This window comes from Mya arenaria, chromosome 16, assembly GCF_026914265.1.
Source record: "Mya arenaria isolate MELC-2E11 chromosome 16, ASM2691426v1".
Classification (NCBI taxonomy): domain Eukaryota; kingdom Metazoa; phylum Mollusca; class Bivalvia; order Myida; family Myidae; genus Mya; species Mya arenaria.
The window spans coordinates 11,782,408-11,797,712 of record NC_069137.1 but is presented as its reverse complement, the minus strand read 5'-3'; the positions used below and the strand labels follow the sequence as shown (position 1 = coordinate 11,797,712).

The window sequence follows — 15,305 nt, the reverse complement described above, 5'->3', positions numbered from 1 at the left end:
AGAGCAGGACTTTTTCTTTAGTACCCACGGGTCCGACTATCAGACCCATTCCCATAGCAAAATATAAGATATTTTTCCCAATCTTCAGAAAAAAATCCCAATTTTTCTTTTTTTTTTCTTTTTTAGTAAGTCTTTTACCTGTACTGGTTTATTTGTATCCTAATAAATTATGTGATGTAAAGTTATTTTGATAATTGAACTCGGAAATCATTGATTTTTATCACATTCAGAGATCAGTATGAAATATTATCTGTCTTGATTTATTGCAATAGATATATATAAACACTCCCAAGGATTGATATTTTTGGGGTCTTTTAAAGGGAAAATAAACTAATATTAAATAATTTCCCAAAATGTCTACGGTCTTTTTCCCAAAATGGGCTGAAAAAGACCTGCAGAGTCCAAATATGGAAAAACCTTGTTAACACCCTATCTAGAGGAAACATTTTCAGCCCAAATATCCTGGAAATTTGGCAGAAAGGTTGTTTCATGATTTCTAGCTCAAGTTTGAATATGGGTCATCTGGGGTCAAAAACTAGGTCACAGAGCCCAAATATGGAAAAACCTTTTTAACACTCTCGAGGTGACAATTTCAAACATCAGAGAAGCCAAATCCCTTTTATTGTCCTTTAATTATCAACAAGTCTATAGCACAAAGTTTTACTGAGGTGAGCGATATAGGGCCATCTTGGCCCTCTTGTTTCTGATTCTCAGTCCAAGAGATCATCCTAGGGACCAATGGCTCGAGATAGCTCGATTGGTCTAAAATGCAGTCCAAATACCAAGTAACTGTGGTGTAATCCGAAAATAAATAGTTTTAGGTTCGACGTTTATTTATCAGTGTTTCCACTGTGTTGTTGTTTTTTGGAAGAGTTTCACAGCACACAAATTTTAACCAATAAAAATGTTTGATACTATACTGTATGTGAAATAATTGTAAACGGAATAATAAAATTTACAGTGAAAAGCTGCAGAGGCGAGAAAGTGGGAAGGGCCTTGCCAGCCTGAAAGGTGCCTCTGCATTGAAATGGTAGTTTCCATGCCATCACAGGAGGGACAGACATGTAAGGAAAAGGTATGGAATTTTGTAATTTATTCCAAATAAGGAATAGTCTACCTAAATAATGGCCGTCAACGATTCTTTTGTTTTATTATTATTGATTTGTCATCGATAACATAATTATAAAGTTTTTAAAATTAGTCAGTTCCATATTATTAGAACTTAAGGTGATGTCACACTTTTTACACTTTTTTACATGTGTCAATTGTTTATCACGAAATCTGTAAATGTTGGACAATTCTGACAGGTTGTGTACATGTATATAATGGTATTAGTGACAGAGAATATATTTATGTGAAAATAACGACTCTAATGACAAATTCAATCCAGTTTAGATCACTGTCGGTTACATATTGAACAATTTTGTCCTTATTATTCACCATCGATGCAAAATATTGCTATTTATTATTTCGCCCAGTCTTATAATAAAAAAGTATCGCTGATCGCTCATTATTGTAACTACTATAAGAAAAACCCGAAAGTAGTACTAAGTGAACCACTTCCCATTAGTGAACCAGGATTTAGTGAACCACTTGGTCAGACATAGTGAACCATCTATCATGCAGTGTGCCATCTAAGTGGTTAGCTTAGTCTTAGCTCTGACAAAATAGATTAGTCAACATCTTCCGTTTTTTTATTTTTTGAAGATGAAATTTGGTATTATTCATAGTTTTGCAATTATAATACTGTGAAATCATTAATGTTTGTGGGACATTAATGTTCGTGGTTTTCGTGGGTGGCGTGAAATGGCAGAAACAGATGCTGTAATGTGTGCTATTTATGCAGTCATTGAAATTAGACTTTTGGATGAACTAGCCCGAATTCTTATACTATTGCATGGAGTCATATTTTTGAACAAGCCCTGCTATATAAAATTCAGAATTTGAGCAAGCCCGGAAGACATTTTACCAGTGCAGGGCTTGCGGGCTTGTGCTAATTTCGACCACTGTTTATGAAAATCTCCAGGTTTACAAGATGTGTGTGTTGAATGTTGGTACTCGATTTTTTTATTCTTTAAAGAAATATTTAATCGATGACATTGATTGTTTACTCAAATATACGCACCTTCTCGGTGTTTTCACAGTTTGCAAAATTCTTAATTGGTATTCAGTGGCTTCGCTGATCAGGGTGCATCTTCTTTTATGACCTTAATTTCCATTAAGTCGATTAATTTGATAGGGTATATGCACTAATTGGCATATTGTACCACTATTGTGAGTGTCGTAAACCGTATGACATAGAAGAGGGAAATCATGTGCCCAGCGCATGAGATGATGCAGACGATTTAGGACGATCGCAGTTTCAGATTTTTTTTTCAGAAATGAAAAACCACAAATTCAAGTACCCACGAAAATGTAAAATTTCGGAAAACCACGATATTTCATGCCAACGAATATAAATGATTTCACAGTAGAATAAAAGGAATATTTTCGCCTTGTAACTTCTTCTCTGTCCATTCCTCTCAGGTTTTGCCACTTGTTAGAAACCTAATCTGATGTTCTATGGCAAAACCCAAAGAGGAAAACATTTTTGTGATTTTTTGCCAAGTGTTTTTCTTTATTTGGCTGGACTTGTTTCGCTGAAAACTATTTGACCAAGAGCCATGAAAGATTAGGAAAATGTTGTTGTGGTGATGAAGCTATGCATCGTTTTTTTCTGCTGCAGTTTTTAAACGCAGAGTTATGGCCCTTGAATAAGCAAAAATTGGCATTTCTGGACTGGTGTTGATTAAAACTCCAGACTTATTTGACCTTTGTGCACAAGCAGTCTTCATCATAACTATAACTGGAATGCCTGAAGCCCGGGACAAGTAAATACTGTTTCGGGCATGTCAAATTCCAAGGTGGTTGCCCAAACGGGCAAGTACATTTATCCGAAATTTAGATCCCTCTGTTTTCATAATTTCTTCAACAACAATTTACAAACCTGATTGAACCTTATTATAATATTGAAAATTTGGTTTCGTACATTTACGCATTAATTGGTTATTTTGGGCAAGTAAAACTGTTTTTGGGCATGTTGTTTTCTTCAATTACTTGCTGGAAAGGACAAGTGCTGAAAAGAAATAAGGCAAAGACTGCATAAGTTTTGTTTGCCACTGCACATAGTATATATCCAAAGTAACAGTCCTTGAATTTATAAGGAAAAATTGGCATTTTTGGTCTTGTGTCTCTGAAAACTACAAATTATTTCATTTAGAGTTACCAAATATATAAAGTCATGTATAACCTTGGGGGATGTCATTCATTGGATGAAGTTGTTTCCTGCTGCATGTACCAGGGTTTAACTTTGAGGAGCACTTGCAAATTTTTGCGAGTGCTTTTTGAGGAAACTCGCAAAATGTAAAAATCAACTTGCAATTTTATTATTTGCATTATTCCCTTATAATATTTTCTAATTAAAGTAGAAAATTACACTTAAGACATATTATAAATATGAAAAAGAATCAATTTTGAGTGACTCGACTACTAGAACTTGTTGATGGCTTATTTTTTTTAGGGGGGGTACGGAAATACTCGTCAGATGCTGGCCGCTTATTGATAACAAAGCTGTCCAATAATTTGACATTGTTAACTTTGTATATTTACCCTCGCCATCAGGTAATACCCATTCAGCAAGCACGCTACAGATTTTATTAAGTCTGTAAGTAATCATTAACATTATATATATAAAAAATAAGTAAAAGCAACAGTAAATGTAGCGTGGATGCTTTCGACCATGAAATATATCAATCGGCGAAGTCTATTCACTTTGACAGTTGGGCGGAAATATATTCAAAGGTTGATGGGGTTTACATCTAGTGCGCGATAGCGCTAAATTTAGCCAATGATTGAGCTAGGTGATTAAGTCATTTGTATTCACTTTTTTATGCACGCCTCGGAGCATCCCGGAAAGATTTGAGATAAAACTCGGCTTTTTCGTATTTGTTCTATTTTTGGAAACTTACTAGAGCGTGACTCTGTACTGTCTTCTTTATACTGGTAGTGTAAACATGCCATTTATAGGCTATTTACACTCGACTAAATAGCGGAGTTAAGTTCAGGTTTATTCTACCTTCCTTTTAACATTTTGTGGTCTATAAAAAGCCACTCGCAGAATTTTGCGAGCTTGAATAAAAGTCATTCGCAATTTGCAAATGTTGCTTGCATTTTGCCAGTATGCGAGTCTAATTTCGAACCCTGCGTACTACAATTAGAATGTTGACCCTTGAATTAGCAAAAATTGGACTTCAAAATGATAAGTCATACATTTGTCAGATCTTACAAGAAGATATTTGATATTATGAAGTTTTGGAACTCATAATTTTTGATGCACATTTATGGAAAATGGATAAAATAATGGCCCCTTGCTATTGTGACAAATGTGGCATGTCCTATGGACACATTTCTACAATGTAGTTATCCGATAATTTTTACTCTTTAAGTCGAATTAATACTGAGATGATATCCAGTAAAAATCACGACATAAACACTTTATACCTTTAATGAAATTGGATTTATTTTAAATTGTGACATCACCCCCAGTGAGACATTTGTGTTATTTCCAATTAAATTATTCAGTTTGAAACTGTAATAATACTCATGTGTTATACAGAGTGATTTTTATAATATATTAAACCTGAAACAAGGTATACTTGTGTGAAGCATACTTTACGATAATATGGGCTATTATGTTCATGCTTTAAAACAATGATTATAATTATGTTTTGATTTTGAAGGTAATTTCGTTTTCTTTCAGGTCAGTCAGCTTCACAAAAGATTTGGAAGAGCGTTGCCTTCTCTTTCTAAAGATGATGAAGTCTTAAGATATGGTGAAGAAGAAGCCAAAACTGGGTGTAATACCATTTCTGATTATCGTGACTTGCAACAACACAGAAAAAAAGAAGAGAGCAAAAAGTCAGAGGAAAAGAAGAGTGAAATCCGTTTAAACATTGAAGGAAGTCAGGGAAAAAAACCCACCAAAAACAAAAAGGAGTGCAAAAGGAATACAAAGTTCAAGATACCTAAAATTGTTCCAATTAGTCTGATCGTGGTGAGTAAATAGTATACATTTGTTTTTCAAAGCATTGTTGTTGGGTCAGTAAGGATTCTTGTTTCTAGCCACTAAAATGGATGGCTTACCCAGTGAGTCTCCCATCATCCTTAATGGATGTTCTGTCATTTCATAATAATGATACTAATGTCTGTCAATCACCAAATTTAAAAACATGACCATGATTTTTTAGGGGCTAGGAGTCATTGGATCAATATTTTAAAGAAGTTTGTATTGGAGATCCTTTAAAGAAAGATAAAATGTGCCAGGGATATGACATTATATAAATATTGCATGGCTTCCAGTGTGACAGTACATATTGTCAACATGAGGGAAATACTGTAACCCTTTGCTTCGCCTTGGGTTACAGTATTTACCCGAATGTTGACAATATGTACTGTCACACTGGAAGCCATGCAATATCTATTTTAGTATACCGAACACAGTTACATTTATATACATATATGGGTGGTTTTCAAAATAATGAGGCAAAAGTGTGACATAGGGGTTGAAAATTCAAACCCAGTTTTCATGATTGTCACCTATTTTACATGAAAGTAAATACTTCAAATTACAGAGAAACAACTTTGGAAAAGTATCAGGAAATACAAATAAAAAAAGATTATGACCTTGAATCCAAATATTGCGAACATTTCTTACAATATGGTTGATTTATAAAAGTGTCTTAAATGACAAGAACCTTGCATAAATCATATGCTTTTTCTGAATTATATAATCAGTAATTGGTACCTGTGTGTAGTCATGTGCATAATAACTCAGTTGTTTAAGGAAAATAAAAAAAATCAACACATTTTGTCTAAATGTGAAACCAAAAATAAATTATTAACTCACAAAGTTTTTGCTGTAATTAAAACAAGAATCAAATAAGGGAAAAATCTACATATACCTCACCTTATGCATCTTTATAGACCACATACCAAATTTCAAGAATGTATTGTAACTTACAATTGCCAAACTTTTCATTTCTAAATTAAACTATTTTTCGGTGCACAGGGAACACATATTGAAAACCAATATAATATGCCTTTATGTTAATAAAAACATTATTTGTGATCAACTTAAGACATTTCTGTGTATATGTTAGTATTTTCCTCAAAATTTCTTCAGTATCACATTTTTCACAACAATTCCCTCAAAATTCAACAGCATGTAATGATGCAAATGGAAAATAATGGCTAAGAGAACAACTTACAGCAAACAATCACATATATAGCATTCATTACTTCAAATTGAGTCCAAAAATAAGAAAATATCATTAATGGTAATATAAAGTGCTAGAATTCATACATGTTTAGTTCTTTGTTATGTGATTGAAATGGTGCACAGGGGACAAATCATAATGCAAGTAATATTTTTAGCTCACCTGTCACTTTGTGACAAGGTGAGCTTTTGTGATCGCCTTTTGTCCGGCGTCCGGCGTGCGTCGTGCCTCGTCCGTCAACAATTTATTTAAAAGACATCTCCTCCTTAACCGCTGGGCCAATATTAATAAAACTTCATAGGGATGTTCCTTGTCCCTTGGGTGGTCTTCTATCAAAGTTGTTTAAAGAATTCAATTCCATGGGGAACTCTGGTTGCCATAGCTACCAAAAGGAAAAATCTTCTTCTCCCAAACCACAAGGCTTAGGCCGTTGATATATGGTAGGTAGGATCACCAAATGGTCCTCTACCAAGATTGTTCAAATTATGGCCCTTGGGTCATGGGTTTTCTCTATATGTTTATAGTGAAAACTTCAAAAATCTTCTCCTCTGAACTTACTTGGACTTGAGCTTAGATATTTGGCATGATTCATCGTCTAGTGGACCTTTACAAAGATTGTTCAAATTATGGCCTTGGGGTCAAAATTGAACCCGCCCCGGGGGGTCATGTGTTTTCTCTATATGTTTATAGTGAAAACTTCAAAAATATTGTCCTCTGAACTTACTTGGCCTAGAGCTTAGATATATGGCATGATTCATCGTCTAGTAGACCTCTACAAAGTTTGTTCAAATTATGGCCCTGGGGTCAAAATTGGCCCCGCCCCGGGGGGTCATGGGTATTCTCTATATGTTTATAGTTAAAACTTCAAAAATCTTCTGCTCTGAACTTACTTGGACTAGAGCTTAGATATTTGGCATGATTCATCGTCTAGTGGACCTTTACAAAGATTGTTCAAATTATGGCCTTGGGATCAAAATTGGCCCCGCCCCGGGGGGTCATGGGTTTTCTCTATATGTTTATAGTGAAAACTTAAAAATCTTCTCCTTTGAACTTACTTGGACTAGAGCTTAGATATTTGGCATGATTCATCGTCTAGTGGACCTTTACAAAGATTGTTTAAATTATGGCCTTAGGGTCAAAATTGGCCCCACCCCGGGGGGTCATGGGTATACTTGATATGTTTATAGTTAAAACTTCAAAAATCTTCTCCTCTTAACTTACTTGGACTAGAGCTTAGATATTTGGCAAGATTCATCGTCTAATGGACCTCTACAAAGTTTGTTCAAATTATGGCCCTGGGGTCATAATTGGCCCTGCCCCGGGGGGGTCATGGGTATTCTCTATATGTTTAAAGTTACCACTTCAAAAATCTTCTCCTCTGAACTTACTTGGACTAGAACTTAGATATTTGGCATGCTTCATCGTCTAGTGGACCTCTACAAAGATTGTTCAAATTATGGCCCTGGGTCAAAATTGGCCCCGCCCCTGGGTGGTCATGGGTTTTCTCTATATGTTTATAGTAAAAAAAAATCAAATATCTCCTCTGAACTTATGTTGCTTAGAGCTTAGATATTCAGCATGATTCATCGTCTAGTGGACCTCTACAAAGATTGTTGAAATTATGGCCCTGGGGTCAAAATTGGCCCCGCCCCTGGGTGGTCATGGGTTTTCTCTATATATGTTTATAGTGAAAACTTCAAAAATCTTCTCCTTTGAACTTACTTGGACTAGAGCTTAGATATTTGGCATGATTCTTCGTCTAGTGGACCTCTACAAAGATTGTTCAAATAATGGCCTTGGGTTCAAAATTGGCCCCGCCCCCTTGGGGGGTCATGGGTTTTCTCTATATGTTTATAGTGAAAACTTCAAAAATCTTCTCCTTTGAACTTACTTGGACTAGATCTTAGATATTTGGCATGATTCATCGTCTAGTAGACCTCTACAAAGATTGTTCAAATTATGGCCTTGGGGTCAAAATTGGCCCCACCCCGGGGGGTCATGGGTATACTTGATATGTTTATAGTTAAAACTTCAAAAATCTTCTCCTCTGAACTTACTTGGACTAGAGCTTAGATATTTGGCATGATTCATTGTCTAGTTGACCTTTACAAAGATTGTTCAAATTATGGCCTTGGGGTCAAAATTGGCCCCGCCCTGGGGGGTCATGGGTTTTCTCTATATGTTTATAGTGAAAACTTCAAAAATCTTCTCCTTTGAACTTACTTGGACTAGAGCTTAGATATTTGGCATAATTCATCGTCTAGTGGACCTCTACAAAGATTGTTCAAATAATGGCCTTGGGTTCAAAATTGGCCCCGCCCCCTTGGGGGGTCATGGGTTTTCTCTATATGTTTATAGTGAAAACTTCAAAAATCATCTCCTTTGAACTTACTTGGACTAGATCTTAGATATTTGGCATGATTCATCGTCTAGTGGACCTCTACAAAGATTGTTCAAATTATGGCCTTGGGGTCAAAATTGGCCCCACCCCGGGGGGTCATGTGTATACTTGATATGTTTATAGTTAAAACTTCAAAAATCTTCTCCTCTGAACTTACTTGGACTAGAGCTTAGATATTTGGCATGATTCATTGTCTAGTTGACCTCTACAAAGATTGTTCAAATTATGGCCTTGGGGTCAAAATTGGCCCTGCCCTGGGGGGTCATGGGTTTTCTCTATATGTTTATAGTGAAAACTTCAAAAATCTTCTCCTTTGAACTTACTTAGACTATAGCTTAGATATTTGGCATGATTCATCGTCTAGTGGACCTCTACAAAGATTGTTCAAATTATGGCCTTAGGGTCAAAATTGGCCCCACCCTGGGGGGGGGGGTCATGGGTATACTTGATATGTTTATATTTTAAACTTCAAAAATCTTCTCCTCTTAACTTACTTGGACTAGAGCTTAGATATTTGGCATGATTCATTGTCTAGTTGACCTCTACAAAGATTGTTCAAATTATGGCCCTGGGGTCAAAATTGGCCCCGCCCCGGGGGGGTCATGGGTTTCTCTATACGTTTATAGTAAAAAAAAATCAAATATCTCCTGAACTTATGTTGCTTAGAGCTTAGATATTTGGCATGATTCATCGTCTAGTGGACCTCTACAAAGACTGTTCAAATTATGGCCTTGGGGTCAAAATTGGCCCCGCCCCGGGGGGTCATGGGTTTTCACTATATATGTTTATAGTTAAAACTTCAAAAATCTTCTCCTCTGAACTTACTTGGACTAGAGCTTAGATATTTGGCATGATTCATCGTCTAGTTGACCTCTACAAAGATTGTTCAAATTATGGCCTTGAGGTCAAAATTGGCCCCACCCCGGGGGGTCATGGGTATACTTGATATGTTTATAGTTAAAACTTCAAAAATCTTCTCCTCTGAACTTACTTGGACTAGAGCTTAGATATTTGGCATGATTCATCGTCTAGTGGACTTTTACAAAGATTGTTCAAATTATGGCCTTGGGGTCAAAGTTGGCCCTGCCCCGGGGGGTCATGGGTTTTCTCTATATGTTTATAGTGAAAACTTCAAAAATCTTCTCCTTTGAACTTACTTGGACTAGAGCTTAGATATTTGGCATGATTCATCGTCTAGTGGACCTCTACAAAGATTGTTCAAATTATGGCCTTGGGGTCAAAATTGGCCCCACCCCGGGGGGTCATGTGTATACTTGATATGTTTATAGTTAAAACTTTAAAATCTTCTCCTCTTAACTTACTTGGACTAGAGCTTAGATATTTGGCATGATTCATCGTCTAGTTGACCTCTGCAAAGAGTGTTCAAATTATGGCCCTGGGGTCAAAATTGGCCCCGCCCCGGGTGGTCATGGGTTTTCTCTATATGTTTATAGTAAAAAAATCAAATATCTCCTCTGAACTTATGTTGCTTAGAGCTTAGATATTTGGCATGATTCATCGTCTAGTGGACCTCTACAAAGATTGTTCAAATTATGGCCTTGGTGTCAAAATTGGCCCCGCCCCGTGGGTTAGGGTATATATATAGAGAATACCCTAACCCACGGGGCGGGGCCAATTTTGACACCAAGGCCATAATTTGAACAATCTTTGACGATGAATCATGCCAAATATCTAAGCTTCATCGTCTAGTGGACCTCTACAAAGATTGTTCAAATTATGTCCTTGGGGTCAAAATTGGCCCCGCCCCCTTGGGGGGTCATGAGTTTTCTCTATATATATGTTTATAGTGAAAACTTCAAAAATCATCTCCTCTGAACTTACGTTGCTTAGAGCTTAGATATTTGGCATGATTCATCATCTAGTGGAACTGTACAAAGTTTGTTCAAATTATGGCCTTGGGGTCAAAATTGGCCACAGCCCGGGGCTGATGGGTTTTCTCTATATGTGTTATAGTGAAAACTTTCCGAACTCACAAAGACAAGTAACGTCTTAATTTAAACTGGATAACATGTTTAGCACACATAACCAATTTTCAATATGGGCCACATACAACAATTAATAACAAATATACATATATAGATACACACATAAAATCAAGTAGTGACAAGAGCTTAGATATTTAGCATGATATATCATCTTGTTGACTTGTACCAATATTGTTCAATCTTTGGCCCTGGGGTCAAAAAATGGCCCCACCCGGGCGGTCATGGGTTTCCTTATATATGTATATGATGAAACTTAAAAAATCTTCTTCTCCGAAACCAAAAGGCGAAGGCCTTAGATATTTGGTATGAAGCATTGTTTATCGGACATCTATTAAGATTGTTCAAACTTTAGCCCTGGGGTCAAAATTGGCCACGCCCCGTGTTCATAGGCTTAGGTTTTCAATATTTGTATATAATGGAAGAATGTGCAATATATGACAGGTGAGCGATTCAGGGCCATTTGGCCCTCTTGTTAATTTTTTCCTGGTTTAGTTGGTGTGCCTACTTTTCTTATGGACTTTAATATAAGACATTCACTTCGGTTTACCAGACGGTTAATTGTGGAGGCCCATGCCATGAAATCCCTCTGAAGGGGTTGTTTTGCATGTTGTGCTTTTTCTGAACTGGTGCTGCTTCAACTGTGTGTGTTCATACCTTCTCATTTTAACCTTTCTCCTTTTATTTTGTCTGTCATTTTCTGGACTTTTATTGTTTCATCAGAGGAAACAATAAAAGTCCAGAAAATGACCGACAAAATGAAAGGAGAAAGCTTCATTTTATTTCTTCTCTGCCTCTCCTTGTTTAGTTTCTCCTTTTCTTTTATTTGTAAATCATAAATAGGATTTATTTGTCCTCTTTCTTAGGGTTTGAGCAATACCTGGCAAATTCTGCTCTTTTTCTCTTGAGTATCTTGATCTCTGTCATACATTTTCTGCAACTTTTGATCTTTCCTAAGTCATTCTCTGCGCTTCATAGACTTTATTGTGTTAATGTTTTCAACAGTCTTTTCTTCATTTATTTTCATATCTTCTATGTGATCTCTTTGGAAAAGGAAGCTTAACTACAAGCTTTTCCACTAGGGTACTTATTTCCTGTACAGAATTATAATCTGGTATATGTGCTATCCATATAAAAAAACGTCCCCTGTGCACTGAATTGAAGCATATAGTACCTTGCACATATAAAAGCATTACATGAATAATTTCAATTTAAATAAAATATGTTATCTTATGTGCCTCAATATTGGAACAGTAGTTAAATTAATTTAATATATCTTTAAAAGTAAACATTTGATGGCTTTATAATTAAATAATAAAAAAAGGTATTTATAACACACTTACAATCAAGTTGCTAAACTATCAAGTGATGCCTAAATATAACATACACACTTCTCAGAATATGGAAATAGCACCATATTTGTCAGTTATGACATTTTATTGAAATCTGCTAAAACAGGGTGCACAGAGGACATAACTTTAAATCATGCAGATGCTTCAAATCTCTGTATGTGAGTGGCTGAAAACTGTTTTTGCATTTGTTGTAACTGTTCTTTCTGGGAAATACAGCAGAATATCATTTTATTGAAGAAATTATAGAAATCTGACAACTAACAACCGAAATGGGACATTTTGGAGTAATAAGTCATCCATCTGAGTTACGAACAAAATAATGTATGAAATAATAAAACTATGTCATTTATATAAAGCTGACAGGTTAAAGTTATTAAAATAACATAGTAATTTAATATAAATAGTGCTTAAATTGAATGGTAGTGTTCTCAATGTGAATTGAATATTCTATCTTCTTTTTTAAATGAATGGAGGTCCGCCATATGACATTAAATTTGGTTAAGTTAATACATATTTTTTTTATTTGAAGTATGTTTTTTTTAAAATGAGAAAGGGTTCAGTTACATAAAAAACAATACCAAAATACTATATCATTCAGTTTCAAAAAAACAAAACACATTTGAATAAAGGTCTTCATGTAAAATGTCACACTTTTTCGGGTGCACAGGGGACAAATTTAGCAACATATTCTTACACAACTTTTTTGCTGATTGAGCCATCCATTTGAAACTAAACAATTTTCTTAACAAGATTGATTGGCCCATAATGTGCCTGAAAACACTTCCCAAAAGTGAAAGGAATAAAAGTTAGGAGAGATAAAAGAAAAAAGCCTCATTATTTTGAAAAGCACCCATGTTATTAATAAGGTGATTTCATATTGGCCCAGTTATTTGTTAGGGTTGACACATCTTGACCAAACTTGGTCTATAGAAAGAGTTTATGTATACCTTTCATGGGATAGCGTTTGGGGTCCCTAGAGTCAAAGACAATTAAGGTCACTATACTAAAAATAGAAAAATGATTGAAAGTGAATAACTTAAGTTAGGGTTGACATATCATGACCCAACTTGGTCTATAGGAAGAGTTTATGGATACCTTTCATGGAATTGCGTTTGGGATTCCAATGGTCAAGATCACTGTTACCAAAAATAGAAAAACAAACACAGATTGAAGTTTGTCCGTCAATCGTTGAAAACCTGGTTTTGTTGCATTGCGGCGTTTCATGTTTAAAATGTTATATTACATTACACACAGCAAATGCATTTGTTGCTTTGAAAAATTAACTTCTTGTGTTTTTATTATCCAGTTCGGGTTGATCTGCCAGGCTGGTACTGCTCCTGTCCATGGTATGACATTTTTAGAAGTTGTTTTGATTGCTACTTTATGTTTCTTTTTATGCCCGAAGGTGGGCATTTTAAAATTGCACCGTCTGTCCGTGTGTCTGGCTCAATTTCTCGTGTCCTGTCTTAAACTTTTTTCTTGTATCAATACATTTTGAAAAAAACTTTTTTTAACAAATAGTGCTTGTTTACTATGGAATGCTGCAGGACATAAACATGTAGGTTGTCAAAAAAAATAATATCGGTGGTATTTTGTTATGTTCAGAGGCAATTTGAAATAACTTGCTGTATGTATTTGATACATAAAGACAAAGTTGCCTTTGCAATACCCATGGTGTATTGTTGTCAAGTTGCAAATGCACCAGCCATGTTGCTTAGACATATTGACATGTGGTCTTGCAGATGCACCAGCCATGTTGGTAAGACATAATGCCATGTGGTCTTGCAAATGCAACAGCCATGTTGGTTAGACATAATGCCATGTGGTCTTGCAAATGCAACAGCCATGTTGGTAAGACATTATGCCATGTGGTCTTGCAAATGCAACAGCCATGTTGAATAGACATTATGACATGTGGTCTTGCAAATGCAACAGCCATGTTGGTTAGACAAAATGCCATGTGGTCTTGCAAATGCACCAGCCATGTTGGTTAGACATAATGCCATATGGTCTTGCAAGTGCACCAGCCATGTTGGTTAGACATTATGCCATGTGGTCTTGCAAGTGCACTAGCCATGTTGGATAGACATTATGCCATGTGGTCTTGCAAGTGCACCAGTCATGTTGGTTAGACATAATGTCATGTGGTCTTGCAAGTGCACCAGCCATGTTGGTTAGACACAAATGCACCAGCCATATTGGTTAGACATTATGCCATGTGGTCTTGCAAATGCACCAGCCATGTTTGTTAGACAGTATGCCATGTGGTCTTGCAAGTGCACCAGCCATGTTGGTTAGACATAATGTCATGTGGTCTTGCAAATGCACCAGCCATGTTGGTTAGACATAATGCCATGTGGTCTTGCAAATGCACCAGCCATGTTGGTTAGACAAAATGCCATATGGTCTGGCTACTAGATCAAATCTTAGGAAAAATATTTCCACATCATCAATTCAACATTTTTTCATATCTTGATTAAACTTGGTCAGAACATTTGTCTGAATAATATCTTGCTCATTTTTTATCAGTCATCCCGGGTCCAATTTCCGGTCACTAGGTCAAATCTTAGATTTGTCTTTCCACCTTATAAATTCAACAATTTTTGTCAAATCTTTATGAAACTTGGTCAGAATATTTGTCTGCATAATATCACGAAAGTTTTATGATATGGGTCCTCCCTTAGGTCACAAGGTCAAATCTTAGGAGAAAGAATTCCATGGTCATAAAAATTCATTAATTTTTGTCAAATCTTTATGAAAATTAGTCAGAATATTTGTCTACATGTTGTCTTAAACATTTGTGAATATGGGTCACCTCAGATCAAAAACTAGGTCTCTGAGACAGATCTTATTGTATAAGCTTTTGTATTTATAAAATGTTTATTTTTCCTCACACAAATGAAATAGTTTCTGTTGGTCAGGTTATTTGTATGAACAATATCTCCGATTAGAATAAATATGGGTTTTTTTGGTTCAAAATACTAGGTCACTAGCTCAAATCCTAGGTTTGCAAAATTGTATCGTCAAATAAAAAATCCGGCTTGAATGTGGGTTGCCGCAATGGCGTCTTGTGTAGGTACTTATTGAGTAACACAAACAATAACACGTATACCTTACTTTTAATTATAAACCAACCTTTCGGCGCCAAGCGCCTTCTTCAGGGTTCATGTGTACCTTTGTTTAGGTACTGACATTGTTCAAAGATCAATATCACATTTGGGTGCATTTGTCACAT

At 35.9% G+C, this 15,305-nt stretch overlaps 1 protein-coding gene across 1 annotated transcript; it reads left to right on the top strand.

Moving 5' to 3' along the window:
• Positions 1-940: 940 nt before the first annotated feature.
• Positions 941-14,774, top strand: LOC128221402 (uncharacterized). Its single transcript, XM_052930013.1, has 4 exons — positions 941-1,075; positions 4,799-5,092; positions 13,377-13,416; positions 14,755-14,774. Exons 1-4 carry the CDS (start codon positions 1,028-1,030, stop codon positions 14,772-14,774), a joined length of 402 nt encoding a protein of 133 aa, XP_052785973.1. The 5' UTR covers positions 941-1,027.
• Positions 14,775-15,305: the final 531 nt, after the last annotated feature.